The 16,799-nt window shown below is 29.5% G+C and overlaps 1 protein-coding gene across 1 annotated transcript; it reads left to right on the plus strand.

Moving 5' to 3' along the window:
• The first annotated feature begins 13,276 nt into the window (after window positions 1–13,276).
• On the plus strand, window positions 13,277–15,031 carry LOC135928698 (zinc finger CCHC domain-containing protein 8-like). Its single transcript, XM_065465155.1, has 3 exons — window positions 13,277–13,304; window positions 13,351–14,138; window positions 14,274–15,031. Exons 1-3 carry the CDS (start codon window positions 13,277–13,279, stop codon window positions 14,952–14,954), a joined length of 1,497 nt encoding a protein of 498 aa, XP_065321227.1. The 3' UTR covers window positions 14,955–15,031.
• The last annotated feature ends 1,768 nt before the right edge of the window (window positions 15,032–16,799 follow it).

Below are 16,799 nucleotides of genomic sequence, written 5' to 3' on the forward strand. Positions count from 1 at the left end.
CATTGATACAGAAGGGAGGTTAGTAATCAGGCTTTTAGATTTTCAGTTTAATTGCAAAAGGAAAATATTTATGAATAAATGTATTACTAATCCATGATATCCTTTTCTAAAAATAAATAGCTTTCCGACAAAGGAACAAGAATTATGTAGTGTTGGAAGATATAAATTAGGGAATATACATGGAAAATATATAGAAGCGGTGTAATGACGCAAATAAGTGTGGAAGATGGAGGGAATAATTGTAATAGGTGGATATGTATATAATTTAACAATACATTATTTAATAAAATGATTAAAATATCAGGGAATTATTAGGAATTAAGAGGATTTATATAGAGAAATAAATTTTACGTTATGTTGTAGTTTTATCAGGGTGATCAATTAATTATTATTAGCTTGCACATAAATTTTAGTTGTAACTAATTAATAATTTAGAAAAATATTTGATAAACTAAAAAATCGAAATATTAGATATGATAAATAAGTTGTTATTCATACATAGAAACTGATTACAGGAGCGTAGCTGGGCCTTTACAATCTCAGGGGGCTCAACTAACAAAATTTTTATTACGGGCCTTCGACACGCTTTTGCCCGGTCTTCGGCCGGGTTAAATATTTATATATTGTACTTTTTTATAATTTGCTAACTCTTAACAATTATTTTGAATTTAGAATTTTGTCATTTATTATATTATACATACAAAATAAACTAGCATATACACAATTAAGACAATAAAATACATTTTTAAAAATAATATTTTTTTAATACAAAATCTATTTATTACAGTATAAAATATTTTCGATTGCTGATATAAAAAAATTTTGCGTCTAAAAAATTACAAGTGATAAAAAAGGTTAATTAATTCATACAAATACCTCAATTGATAATGGTTTTTAAAACGATGTAAGGCAATATAATTCTTAGCAACTTACAGAAAGGTCATGAAACTATCTCTTACCATTTTAGACAATGTTTTATAGAATGGACTAATAAGGAAAAATTTATAGGCCTAAACCAAATCAACAATTCTTGAAGAAGAGAGTATAAACGACCAATCCAAATCATAAAAATATATGGTGGTTAGAGCTTCCTTTTAGATGGCATGATGAAATCTAGATAAGTAATCGAGAAAATTATTGTGAAATATTAAATTTATAAAAGATTATTTTTCATTTTAAATGATATATAAACGACTACATATTGACCATTATTGTTTATCTAAAATATGCTATCATATGCTCTTAGCAGATGTAGTAATAAGCTTAAATTACATAGCAACACAAATAATAGATGCTGGTTAATTAGCAGTAATAGCCATGACACTCACGATGTAAACTAATATCAGAATTTAATATGTTGAAAAAATTGATAAAATAAAAACACTAAAAAACTTTGGAAGAAATAATTATGCAAATATATTGAAGCCTGGAGTTATTTACACGGTAAGAATGTCATATTAGAAATGAATTTTCTAACTAAAAAATAAGGACCAGAATGGTATGATGAAACAATTAATATTTTATATATTGTCGCACCACCTCTAGTTGGTATATTATATCTTAAAATAATAGAAGTTTGTAATAATATCAAAAATATATAAAAATTTTAATCAAAACTTGTTTTATTTGGACCGATGGGTCCCCCAGTCTGAGTGGGAAAAATACAGTCCGTGATCGGGGGTCCGGGATGGTCGATGACGGGATCCAGGGGGCCGGGTTTTATCGATTTTGTCATGGGATCACTCGGACAACGTAGTGGAAATAATATTTTCAAAGTTTATTAAAGTCGAAGTTACAAAGCAAAAGTAAAAAAAATCAAAATCATCCAATGCTTAATCAAAAAAAATGTATATAAATTTCACAATCAAAAAAATATTTAATGGTCAAGAAAAAGGTATTTTTCCAACCTTTATAATTTAAAACAAAGAGAAAAAAAAAGGTTGTTATATAATCGCGATACAATCATTCTTGAAACTGGTTAGAACCAGTTTCAAATGCAATATAAAAATAAGGTATAATATCAATTTCATAACAAAAAAAGGAAGATGGGAAAACAATAGAAAAAAGTGGAGAAAAACGTAAAGAAAAGAAATAGGTTATACGGGACAAGCGGGAAGATAGAACATAACACTCCTCCCCGCTTAAATACGACTACCCGGCCGTCTGCGCCGATTTAATTCCCTAGTCGATAAAAAACGGCATCGCCGCACCGCTGAGTTAGAGCGGAGTTAATTACGAAGGTAAACCCTACCTTAAGTCAATAAAATAAACAAAACAGCATTCGCCGCACCGCTGTGTTAGAGCGGATTTTAATTGCAACTAAATTTGAAACACGTGGAGGACATAAAAAAAGGATTTGTTACGTAACAGGTGGATGACCACAAAAAAAAATAAATTCATATAAAATACAAATAAAATGATAAAAAAAAAATGAATAAGGGTGTTTTATGGAAATACAGCATTCTCCTCCCCGCTTAAATTCGGCTACCCAGGGAAAGGGGTCTAAACGGTCATATGGGTGCCTCCTCGTATTTTGGTGGGTTTTTTGGTTTGTAATCGATACGTCTCGTCCTTTGGGTCGGGGAATCTGAGAGTTCTTTCTTTCCCTTCGTGAGTGAGCCGGTTGTGATGGATTTGTAGCCTTCTGGAACAACTTTGTACGGAGTGGTGTGGTTTGGGGGGTGGTCTATCTTAGCGAGATTTTTGATGGCTTTGTGACGATAGGGGATTAACCACTCGATCCGCTGTTTACCAAGGTAATACGGCGTTTCAGACTTTTTAACAAATAAATCGTCTGAAGGGGTCTCGGTGCTGGGAGAGTTTGTGGGGTGAGAACCTGATATTTCCCGATGGAGGTTTAACGGACGTGACTGTAGAGCAGGTATGTTTCGGGGTTTGGCGGTGGGAAGTATTTTTATCTCTATTTTACTAGGAAAGTTCCCTAAGGTATCCGAATATCTTTGTGGATAATATAATGGTAGCTCTCTTATTTCATGAGTCTCGGCTGTAATATCTTGTATGATTCTGGGTATTTCATTTAGTATATCTTTTCCCATTATGGAGGTGTGTTTGTCATTTGTTACTAGTATATTACCCGAATATGTGCTGTCATGGTAGTTTATTACCGCGGGGAAGTGTCCTATTGGGTGAATGGCGTGACCAGAAAATGATTTTAGTATTATGTTAATGTCTTTGAGCGGGATAAATTTGAAAAGCAAATTATAAGTTTGTTTACCAATAACGGATACTTCTGAGCCAGTATCTATTTCCATTTTCAACGGTATTTTATTTACTTTTATCGTTACCTGGAAAAAGTGGTTTTCGTCGACATCTGTTTCCTTTGTCATTACATTTATGCGTCTGTATTCTTTATTCTCGTCCTTCTTAACATCGAGTAGTGCTTGGTTAGCTGGTGATTAGGATATCGCCGGGACGATTGGTTTTGGGAGTAACATTTGTGGTGTATAATGTGATGGGTTATAATCGTTGATTGTTTGTCTCATGGGACAATTTGACCTGTAATGTCCCACGTTCCCGCAATTGTAACAGGTAGGGTTATCATTACGTGGGAAATTTCGACGTGGGGGTTGGTAGTAATTATCATATGTTTGCGGGGTGTTTTGAATATGAGTATACTTTATGGGTACTTTTCTTTGGTTGCTGTAGGCGTTGTTCGTTGGATTATTTTGGTTAAGAGCTTTGGCCATTTCCCAGGTTTGAGCAATTTTTAATTTTCCTTTAAAAGTTTTATTATCGGATGTGATCACCTGACCACGTATTCCGGTGGATTGTATCCCTGCTCCGAATTGGGAGGACAAGAAGAGGTCCCAGCTGGGGCCTAGATCGCATTGCGAGGCCAAAGCTATCAAAGCTTCTGCATATTCAGTAATCGTTTCGCCATCTTGCTGAATGCGTTGACGAAGCTTGTTGATCGATAGTCCTTTATTGTTATTATTGTTCCCCAGAATCGTTTTTACGTCCTCTATTGAAAGTTCCATCATAGGTCTTGGTGCAAAAGCTAACTTTAATTTTGTATATAGGCTGTGACCACACGATGATAAGAATAAGGATAATAAATTTGACTCAGGCTGATGTCGGTGGATGAGCATAAAACGTTCGAGGTAATGGTCCGTTGGCTCTTCCGAGTCGTAAAATATCGAATGCACGTTGGGCGCCAGTATTGTATTTGGACCGATGGGTCCCCCAGTCTGAGTGGGAAAAATACAGTCCGTGATCGGGGGTCCGGGATGGTCGATGACGGGATCCAGGGGGCCGGGTTTTATCGATTTTGTCATGGAATTACTCGGACAACGTAGTGGAAATAATATTTTCAAAGTTTATTAAAGTCGAAGTTACAAAGCAAAAGTAAAAAAAAATCAAAATCATCCAATGCTTAATCAAAAAAAAAAGTATATAAATTTCACAATCAAAAAAATATTTAATGGTCAAGAAAAAGGTATTTTTCCAACCTTTATAATTTTTAAAACAAAGAGAAAAAAAAAAGGTTGTTATATAATCGCGATACAATCATTTTTGAAACTGGTTAGAACCAGTTTCAAATGCAATATAAAAATAAGGTATAATATCAATTTCATAACAAAAAAAAGGAAGATGGGAAAACAAAAGAAACAAGTGGAGAAAAACGTAAAGAAAAGAAATAAGTTATACGGGACAAGCGGGGAGATAGAACATAACAAAACTGTTTTTCGAAAAAGAAAATAATGGCTTTCCTAAAAACAGGCAAAAAAAGAGAAGAAAAGATATCAAATTTATTACATCTATTGTAGGATGAATAATAAAATGTTTAATTTTTAAAATTATTTATAACAATGCAAATTGTTACTATATTTATTATCAAAATAGAATTGTAAAAGAAATCGTTCAGGGGTCAATCAAAAAAAGTTATTTTTAGTTCAAGGGATTAAGATTCCATTAAAAAAAATTTTTTTGCTTCAGGGGGCTATTCAAATTTTTCAGGGGGCTCGAGTCCCTGCGCCCCCCCTAGAGACGCCACTGACTGATTATATAGTTAGGCAAATTTGAGATAAATACATTGTGTTTTAGTAGGATCCTCAGTGAGAGATGAAAAAGAAAATGTTTGTTGACCTAAAATTTTATTTGAAAATTTACACTTTTATTTTTTTTTTGGTTTCCATCATAAATAAAGAGCTTCATTGACTAGAAATTTAGTGGATATAAAAATAGAGTCGGGCATAAGATGGGCCCTAAAAAAAATAAAAAAGGTGAAGGGATATAACGGAATCATGTGAATATAAATGGAAGGATGAATGTATAAGTTTTTATGTTTGGTTATTCTGTCTGTAGAACATTTATAAAAGAAGTAATGGCTGATTCTTAAATTAAGATCTTTGCGATTTTTAAATTGGTATAAGTAATTTGGGAGATGAATTATATAAAAGAATATTGGAGTAAAACACATGTTGGGATTAACAAATACCAGTTTATTTAATATGGTTTTCGATAGGAAATATTTTTAACATTCTCTAAGAATAATTGTTAATAAAGGAAAGATGTGAGGGAACAAAATATTATTAAATACATATATATACATCGTGAAATTGAAAATAGGTAAATTGTTTTATTATATTTGATGGTAACCAAAGGTGTATTGCGAGGGAGGCTACGAAGGGCTACGCCCTACCTCTCTAATTTATTCTTAGTCCCCTTTCCTAATTTTGAAATGGGGCTAAGGTTCTCCTCACATAAAATTTAAATTTTTTTTAAAAATCTTTTTATTATTTTTTTTATTGCCATCATATTTTTATAAAGATTTTATGTCTCCAAAGCTTCTGCTTTATTTTAAAGTATAGAAGGTTCACATTTAACAAGTATATGTGATAAATAGTTCCATTTTGGCAGAGTTTGAGCCAACTCTAAAAAACCTAAATTGTAAGCGAAAACTATCATTAGCCTCGTTCGAGGTTTAAACTTAAAGGATAGTTTAATCTTAAATAATATATAATCTTGCCTCAAGGCTAAATTGTTTTTGAGGTTGGGATTGAGTGTATTTAACAACACTGGCAAGAAATAATCAAAATTTAACAAAATCTTTTGAATGTCTCAATATTTGAAATTTTTAATAAGTAGGTTATTAGTCACTAAATATAATGAAATTACTTTGAAAGAAATAATAAATAAAGATATTTTAAGCAGGGGTTTGAACCGACTCCGAACCTGGAGAAGAAAACCCGAAGTTTTAAAAAAAAATCAGAGACCCGTACCGAGCCTGGGATTTTTTGAAAATCGGGTTCAGTGAATTTTATAATTCATGTATTAACATATTTGTATAATTTTAAATATAAACTAAGGCGTCGTCTAGTCTTAAATACAAATTTTAATATTTTAAATGAGATTTTTTAATATTTTCAGTTTACTTCAATATAAACGGTATAAATCCTTAAATATTATAGATATTACTTAGTGATATTAATAAAACTCGTGCAATAGGGCATTTTGTCAATTTATTGAATCGAATTAAACCCATATATGTCATGTTTGATGTTTTTTTTAATTATTATTTTGATATATATATATATTTTGTGTAAATTCATTATATTTTTATCATGCGCAATAATCAGGTTTGATAACATCGGCGCATTTGTTTGACTTTAGATTGTAAGACTCAGGATGAGTCGTATTATTGTTATTTTAGAGAATTAGCTTTTTTATTGAATTATATAATATAAAAAGGTCGTTTTTAGGCAGAATAGTAATTTTATTTTTTTTTTATTTTGAATTTAATAAAAATCCCCACGAACTGTTTGATTCTCCAAATTATTATTGAAATATTGGAGTCATAATGCAATAATTGGTGCTGTGACCATAAGATAAAATTGTATTTAAAAAAAATAATAACTTAACGTTTGTTAAGGGCACCTTGGGTTAGCTGTGGTATTAAAGTGTATATTTGTTAAAGGCACAAGGGATTCTATGGTGTGAAATAGTTGTTGCTAAAGGCACAGGGGTTCTGTGTTGTGAAATTGTTGTCGTTAAAGGAACAGGCACAGGGGTTCTGTGGAGTAATTCTTTTCTTGCGGAAAAACGGTGGAGTACCGGGATTATTGATAGTGATAGTGAATAATTGGTGGTGTTTAAAACTGATTAAAAAGGTATTATGTGCTGTTGTATTTAGGTATAGATTTTATTAATTATATCATATTGTTTAACGTTGCAAATAGTTAGAATATATTTAGTTAAGTTAATTATTAATTTTTTATAGGTAAAATTTTGAGTTTTCCGTGATCCGTGATATATAGCGCATATTCCCTCTGGCGTTGAATAAACAACAGAGCTACGCTAGGTATTCCTCATTTCCATCTAATTGGAACATAAGTTAATTTGGGAGAAAGTTTAAAAAAAAATATGAGGAGCCCTCTACACGTTTGTGGGCAAGTCGTACGTACTTGTACACGCAACATTTCGAAAAAAGTTACAGACGTCCATAGACTTTTTTGTTAGAATATTTGGTATAGATTAATTAATTTAGAGATAAAATAAAGCAAAAGTTTTTTATTCAATCTTTTAATTAATTATTTTGTTATTTATATGAAAGGTTTTAAATTAACTAAATATGTGGATACCTGGTTAACTGTGCAGGAGATGTTGCAGGGAGAAGCGAGTAATGAGGATTTGAAATTGAGTGAGGATGGAAAAGAAGGTGGAGATAGAAGAATGGGAATATAGATGTCATAGAGAATTGACACGGTCATTGTGTGTTTTAAATGTGGTATAAAGGGGCACATAGCGATTAACTTTCTGGATATTAAATGTTTTGAGTGTGACCACAGTCGTCACATTTTGATGTTTTGTCCTAGTAAGTAGGACAGAGTGAGATACGTTGGATGTGGTAGATTTGAGCATAGGAAGGAAAAGTGTAATGTGGGAAATTTCAGAGGAAGGTTCCCGCAGAGAGGAGAAATATCGTATGCCATTAATGTGAGAATGGCAGAGATTGAAAATGAAGGCTGAGGTACAGCGACTCTGGAGATAGTTAAAGAGAGGATTGTATATTTTAAATGCCGGATAAGGGCATAGGGTGAGGGATTGTGAAAGGAGGTGACTGTGATAGCAAGGCAAAGAAAATGCAGGCCGGGAGATTGGAGCGAAACAAGGTAAGCATGAGAGTAGGGAAATGGAAATGGGAGATACGGATGTTGTAACGAGAGCGAGAAGGTAATTTTGTGCATGATCCCTGTCCGAGAGTATAGTTTAATCTAAATGGAAAGGTAGTATCAATGTTGTTTGATACGGGAGCTGTGATATCGGTGATGGGATATGAGGAATATCGTATTATGGCCGAGGGGAGCTACAAGTAGAGAAGATATTTGTGTGAGACAGTTTTATGGATCTGAAATAACGGTCATTGGCAGGGTTGCCAGGTCAAAATTTTCAAATTGCGGGAGAAATTTGGTATTATGCGGGAGAAATATAAAAATTGCGTTAAAATATAAAAATTGGTAAAAAAAAATTTTTGCATTTTGAATCGACTTAATTATCCGCCTATTATTTTTTATTTAGTTTATATAAATACAAAGTCTGTAATTATTTTTCAAAATAAAATAACATCTTGATTTATTAAAATATATAAATTTAAAACCAACGATCTTTTTTAAATATAAAAGAATGTAAACAAGATAAAATTTTATAAAAAAAACGATTTTAATTTTACAATTAAAAATATATTTTATGCGAATGTCCTGCAAAACGACGGCATTTGGAAATCTACCATGTGTGTGTGTGTATAACATTATAGGGATTGTGTGTATAACATTATAGAGATAGGCGCTTAATTATCAGGTATCACGTTTAAATACATAATAAGGTACTCCAAAAATAAGAAATAACACAAATGAAACTACAGTTGCGGCAATTGTAATCACTTATCTTGTAGTACAACATTCTCAGAGATACTTATCATCACAATGTTGGTAAAATCTTTTTCCCATAATATTTAACGACTCTAATATAAATGAAAACTATACTTGTAGAACAAAAATGAGCAAGGCTATCATCAATGTTTTAGGACCTAAATCCAGGAGGTCAATTCTTGACGATTTGAAAAATGGGCATACATATGCAATTCTAACAGATGCATCTAATATGGGAAATATTTAAATATTTCCCTTGATCCTCTGCTATTTCATCAAAATTAAGGTCGTTTCAATAAAACTATTAAATTTTTTCCCCTTAAATAGTGAAAAATCCAAAGACATAGCTAACCATATAATGGTAAATATAGGAGATTCGAGATTATCAATAAATTGCATATCAGCTTTCTGAACTGATAATGCCTCAGTGAATTTGGTAAAAACAGAGTGTATTTATAGAATTGAGTCAGCACAATGTTGGTTGCGATATGTTCCTAATACCCGTCATCGATAGAATTTTAAAATTTTAAACCTTTAAAAAAATATTTCTTAAATAAAGATTATAAAAGCTGTTCTAATATATTGAAAATTTTTTTCAATAATGAATGGTAGAGGTATATTTAGGAATGATTTTACATGGTCTGCCGTTCTTGATTTCATTTAAAACCACATTTAAATTACTTTCCTAGACCGAAATTTTTTTCCAACAATCAGCCGACACTGGAGTGCCTCTTTTCCAATTACCATATACTTAGGTCGCAACCATAGTACATTTTCCAAATAGAAATTTCAAAATAATATAAATTAAATATATAATTACTATTAATCCTAATGTAATTACATGATGGCCTATATCCAATTCATTAATGTTGTGATACACAATTTTATAACCTATATCCTTAAGGATGGCGACTCTATTAATAAAACCATGCTTAGGATACTTATCGAAATATACAACCATCTCATATTACAAATTTACTTTACTCTAAAATTACGTTATTACAGAAAATTATATTATTTTATAAAGATTGGGTTTTAATCTAACTTAAAAAAAAATTTTTTTTTTTAAACTATTTTATTTATTAATTTTCTAAAAAAAATTTAAACAACAAAGCTGTGATTGCGTTGTGTCCTGAGGAGAGATACAAAATGTAAAATAAAATATTGTTTTTACCTTATAATAACGAATAACCTTGGTATCATGAATATCCTGGTCACGGCACTAACTTGAAAAAAAAGCGGAAAAAAAAATAAATAATTATCAAAATTAAGCAAAAAAAACTAAACTGAAAATCAAAAATCGGAAGACCCGAAACGTCAATCCTACTAAATCTTACTCAAAGCTAAAAATGTGATAACTACTAAATACTTGTGGACTTTTAAATCGTAATTTTTTATTTTAAAACACATAAACATAAAAATATAATGATGAAAAAATGGTTTTATAACTTTTACCAAAAAAATTTTAATCATCAAAAAAATGGTTTTATAAATTTTAATATCGAAAAAACTAATCATTAAAAAAAATGGTTTTATCAGTTTTCATATAGAAAAATTAATCATTTTTTACAATTATTTTTCAACATCATAAAAAAAATATATCACGTGTTGTATTAAGATAATTATAATCCAATCAACCTTATTTATTTGGTTGATTGGCATTATACAAAAATTAATATAAATTTATCTATAAAACTACGAAAGTGAGGTAATTGGAATTAAAGTGAATTAGTTTTTGTTTAGGTATATTGTATTGTTTTAATGTTATATAGATTTAGATATACTTAGGACTACAATTATAAGTAATGATATGGAGCCCTTGGTCAGCAAGTGGAGGCTAATGCCTAGAGATCAAGATGTACACAACCCCCGAGCCCGGAACGTAAACAAGGTGTCGCCACCGAGTATGGAGGCCAGCGTTTAGAGGGGCACTTTCGGAGAGATTGTCCACAGGTGTGTGCCCCGGAAGAGATAATTAAATGCCGGAATGACAGGGAGTGGAACCAATCACGTGGTGGATGCGTCGGGAATTTAGTCAGACAAAATTGACTTATTTGCTCATTCCTCTCATAATTTTTTAACTGTATGATTAAAATAATTTTGCCAGATATTTATTTTACACTTATATACATTAAATGCAATATTAAATCAAAAAAGTTAACACAAAATTAAAGTAAGCATCTTAAAATAATCTGATATATAATGCACATGTTTTTTAAAGTAAATCAATAAAATATTTTTACTGCATTTCCATTCTTTATAATTTTAATTTAGGCTCATTATTTTAAATAGAAAATGATTTTAAACTAGCAACCAACAAGTACCCTTAAACTTTCAATTCAATCATCAGAAAATCTTAAGCACTAACCTCAATATAATATGTGTACACAAACTAATTTGCAGTATATATTGTTATAGAAAAAATATATTATATAATATAATTAATTTAATTTGTTCAACAATATAAAATGTATAAAAAAAATATAATGTATATACAAATAAAGATAAAAATCTATAAAAAGATTTGCCAAAAATATTATAAAAAAATTGTTATGCAAATTATATAAAAGAGCTAATATCATATTTTTGTTTTATTCTTTCTTTTCTAGCCAAGGATGTAGGTTGAACATGGATCTTTCTTCCCTTTCGATAAATTTTTTATTTAAAAAATAATACTGAAATATCATAATTATACACTATAAAAAACCACCGTTATTGTGAAAATATACTATAAAAAACTCTACCAGTAGTACAACGCCATTTTATAACTCACATAATTAACCAACACAACTTTAAAACTAAAATTAATAAAATTTCAACTCCATATTTTATTGATTAAATATATTTTAAAAAATAAAACTTATAAAAGTCATAAAATATATAAACACTTTTATACTTTTTCAGGACAAAGAGATCACGAGTTCTACACGTGATATATAAAATCAGGCGACTATTTATAAATTTGATAAATATTAAACAAAATAATTTTTAAAAATAAATAATTTTAAATAATAATATGACATGAAATTGAGTTGGGGATTTTTTAAATTTTTTAAAATCATTTTATTGTATATATCCTTGGATAAATCTTCAGCACCCTCTATGATGTCATTAATTATACTTCAGTAACTATATTATTATCATTATATAAGAAAATGTTAAAATTTCTTAGAAACTATTCGAATTTTCATTGTTAAGATTGTTTTCAATTAAATAAGGAAGTTTAAAATCATTTTTAATATTTTTCAAGGGTAGGTAAAATGAGGGACTCGCGCAACATTCGCCTAAAGCTAAAAGGAAAGGGCTATAACTGTCTTGTGTAGTAATGGGGGGGGGGGGTGCATTTACAAAGTTTTCTTTGAATTCTTTCATGATATATGCCTAAATAAAAATATTTATCAAATATATTAATCTGTTGGCATGGTGCAACTTTTGAAACCTTTGTACAATTGCACATTCCCAATTTAACGTGGACATGGTATGTAAAATCTTTAGTAATTATGTGATACACATTATTTGGTAATTTTTTAACATATGAGAAAAATTTAATTTTTGGCTGGAATAGAGATATCTCTTTGGTTATAATTCCAATGCGTTATAAAATCTTATGTTCTAATTGGTTCAACTTAATGGTTTCTGTAAGAGAAGCAGCATTGAGGGATTTTATTCTTTGAAGAATATTACTATTGATAGGGTTAGGGGGAAAATTATATGCGAGGGAAAGGATTAAAAACGCGTTATGAAAACAAAAATATTATAAAGATAGGAACAATAAGTCCCATGAATTTGAAGATAATCTTAAGGTTTGGGTAGAAAACGAAAGGACTGCGGGATGACATGAAGGGACAGTGGTTCAACGGAAAAGTGCGATATTGCATGATGTTGAATATGAGGGTATCTGAGGATATTGTTAAAAACAAGCATGACCAACTGAGGAATGCTCATGTATAAGCTAGTAAATACCCATAACAATGACTGAAGATTTGGACAATGCAGAACATAAGGGAAAAACAACTCCTAAAAAAAGAGTTTCGAAACCCTCATTACATTATTATGATGAAATTATTTTGCAATGGGGAGAACTTTAATGTTAATATAAATAAAAATTGTATTTTGTTAATTTGGTTTTATGTTACAATTTATTGTAATTGATTAAATAGTCAAACTATTTTGTAAAAGTATATATGGATATATATTTTCTTATTTTATACATATAATATATTTTTATATAAATAAATACTATTTGATAAACACCACAAGATTCAAACGAACACTCATGTTAAAATTTGAATGACGCCCAAAATACGCATTGTACAATTAATAAAAAATATGCCATGTCGTTATTCTTCACACATCAATATTTTTTATTTCTATTTCTGACAATTAATATGAGTGAAATTCAAATTGATCGAAACGGTATGGTATACATTTTATTATTTCATCTTATTCTATATATATTTAGCTCTATTGATAGAAAATACTACGTTAAAGGAAGAGAATAACCGTCTTAAAATTTTATTTAATCATTTTTCTATGTCATCATTAACACACGATATTCCCTTTGCTCATGTTTATATTTACAATAATACATATACTCAAAAATGTCGTAAAGAAATTGAACATTTTATGATTGAAAAATCTAAAATTCTTGCCAATCCAATTACTTTGAAAAATACACAATCATTCAAAATTCCCAATAATTTTATAAATCTTGAAAGTTTAAAAAATCATTCAGTTGGAAATCACAATATTATTGGAAATATAAAATTTTTTGATAATTTTTCAATAGACATTATGGGGGATGCATTATATAATTTTAAAGATGCACAAAGTCAAAATTGGGATTTACCAGATTTTGAATATATATATTATAATCCCTTAGGAGGCTTAGCAGAAGATTTAACTGTTAAAGCTCATAATTCACGAATTGGTCCTAAGTGCTTTAATTGTGAAGGGCCTCATGTACTATCTACTTGTCTTCAAAAATTAGATTTTAAAAAAATTGCAAAAAATAAAACTGAATTTATGGCCAAATCCATTAATAAAAATATGACCAGCAGATATCACATTGATATTGAACCAAGATACACAAAATACAAACCAGGTTTAATCACAAGTTCATTGAGAAAAGCACTTGGATTGCATAAATATGAATTACCTCCCTATATATATGTTATGAGAACTTTAGGTTACCCTCCTGGCCATTTAATTGATGCAAAGAAGGAGACTTCAGGAATTATACTGCGAAATGTAATTTTTATAAAAAATAGATATGTTTTATATCAACAATTAGAGATATATATTTTTTTTAAATTTTAGGAAATATAGCCTATCATTTTGAAATATATGTTTATTATATTTATCAATTTTTAATAAAAATATAAGAATTCTAAAGAAAATTTCAAATATGATGACACTATCTCAATCAAATCTTTTGACTTAAATAAAATCATTAATTATGAAGGGTTTAATGTTTCCCTGAATAGCAAATCTATTGATGAATACAAAAAATTTAATTCAATACCCATGCAATTCCACCATTCTAAATTAAATTGGCTTGAAAAGTTTGAGCATCCATCTATCCACAATGTTGATATTGGAGATGAGGGAAAAAAAATTGATAATGTTTCCATTTATTCTCAAGTTGACAATGAAAGCAGATTTGTTAATATAGATCCAGAAACTATAATTGACATAGATACAACAAAGATAGAGCATAAAAATTATTCACCTTTAGATAATAGTATCAATATTTCTATGCAAGAAATGTCAACGAATAATAAATTGGATCATACTGATATTAAAACTAAAAATAAATATTTTAAAGGGACACCTATTATAGCAAGTGAAAAAAGATTATTAAATAGTATTGTACATAATAATGTAATTTTTCAAAATTTACCATCACTTGAACAATTTGCTGTTGATATTCAACCATTTTCATGTGATAAAGAATTTCAGACATTTATACCTGATGCCCAAAATATAATGGAGAGAAAAGGCATATTTGAAAAATTCAAACAAAAACTCAATTGTATCAAAAGAAAAGCTTGTAAAAGATTATAAACTCATGTATTGTGAACTTTTCATATAATTAGTGAATTTAATATAGGTTTTAATTGAATATTTCCTTATCCATATTTAATAAAGGTTTATATAATATATATTTTTTATAAAGAAAAATGGGTGTCATTTTTAATATTTAGTTTTTTTTAAACTAAGTCACACCTATGGTATATCATTTCTTAATTGTCAATTTTAATCCAAAATATAATGATTTTATAAATTTTCTGATTTATCTTTATTTTTGAAATATTTTGTTTTGGTTTTTAACTGACTAAATATTCTAGCCAAAAAATATTATGCAAGCCTGGACTTTTACTCATATATGGCAGAAAGGTTTGGACATTTATTACCAAATGTTGAGGCTTGCATAATATTATTTTGGCTAATATCTACTTTTAGTTAATTTTTAGCGATCCAGGAAGGTCTGATTTTAAAATTTTTAAGCTAGGCCTAGGGTATTCTAGCAATATTTTCTAAATTTTGGGCTATGGGCAATATTTTTAAAAAAAATCTGGGCCAGATACCGGCAAATTTTTTATAATTTTGAGCTAGCATTGGGCAATTTTTTTAAAAAAAATTGGGTTGGGCCAGACAAAAAATTTAATAGGCCAGGCCTTGCAGACTAGAGGTCTGCATTGGGCGGGTTTTTGGATCAAAAGCCCGCCCATCCAATGTTTTAAAAAAAAATTAACCCTCCTGCCCAGCCCACCCATAGTTTTAAAAAAAATATATACCCACCTGCCCCACCCATATGCCTAAAATTCCTTACCCGCCCGCTTATTAATCTAAAATTTTTTACCCTCCCGCCCATTATTTATAAAAAATTGTTAACCCAAGCCCGCTATTAAAATTTAATATGGTCATTCTTTCATTTTTTAAGCATCTAATAAAAATATTTCAGCTTTACACCTCTACAAAAAGTTTATAATTTAGGAAATTAATATAAGTATAAAAATAATCAATGTAAATTATGGACAATTTATTTGATCAAATTGAATATTTATGAAAAAAATATAAATGTAAAATTAATATTATATGTAATTATCAGAGTTGTTAAAGGATCTAGATACAAGTATCTAGATCCTGTATCTAGATATTAAAATGTCGTATCTGTATCTAGATAGATTTTTGATTAAATAATCTGTATCTAGATATTATTTTAGACGTTGTATCTGTATCTAGATCCATTTAAAAAGTATCTTTTAACAACTCTGGTAATTATAATGCAAAAATAATAATGAATCGACATTTTCTGGATTCAAACAAGTTCTTCTTTGTTCTAAAAATCTTCCAGCAATGTAAAATCCGCGTTCGGAAGAAGCACTAGAAAAGTTTTATTACATTCCCATAAAAGGAAATTTTTAATAGACAAAAATGTTTTATTCTAAGAAAAAAGTTTTATTGTTGTGTTTATTATATAATATAGTTAGGTAAATGTTCTTCACTTATAAAAAAAACGATTGTTACAATAAAAAAAGAAATACTGTTATAGATCATTTAAACAATTATTTTTTTTAGTTTGTTTTTGAACAAAAATTTTAAATTTCCTTAACCCGCCCCCCTCCCCATTGTTTAAATTCCTTAACTCGCCCGCCCAGCCCGCCCTTAGTTTCAAATTTTTTTAACCCGCCCGCCTGCCCATTCTTGAAAAATTTTTTACCCACCGACTTAGATGGGCGGGCGGGCCGAAACCCCGCCCAATGCAGACCTCTGACAAGGATAATGGACTTGCTTTGACCAAGTTTTGAAAATTTTATCTTTATTTAAATTATAAATAATAAAATTGGCCTTATTATTTAAAAAGATTTAAAATAAATAAAACTTTGGGTGTTCCTTTCTATTTTT

Source organism: Gordionus sp. m RMFG-2023, chromosome 4, assembly GCF_954871325.1.
Source record: "Gordionus sp. m RMFG-2023 chromosome 4, tfGorSpeb1-WG-v2, whole genome shotgun sequence".
Lineage (NCBI taxonomy): Eukaryota > Metazoa > Nematomorpha > Gordioida > Chordodea > Parachordodidae > Gordionus > Gordionus sp. m RMFG-2023.

Coding starts and splice junctions, on each gene's coding strand:
- LOC135928698 (XM_065465155.1), top strand. CDS start 13,277: ATGAGTGAAATTCAAATTGATCGAAACG. Junction 13,305..13,350: donor AATTCAAATTGATCGAAACG/GTATGGTATACA, acceptor ATATATATTTAG/CTCTATTGATAGAAAATACT. Junction 14,139..14,273: donor CAGGAATTATACTGCGAAAT/GTAATTTTTATA, acceptor TAAAAATATAAG/AATTCTAAAGAAAATTTCAA.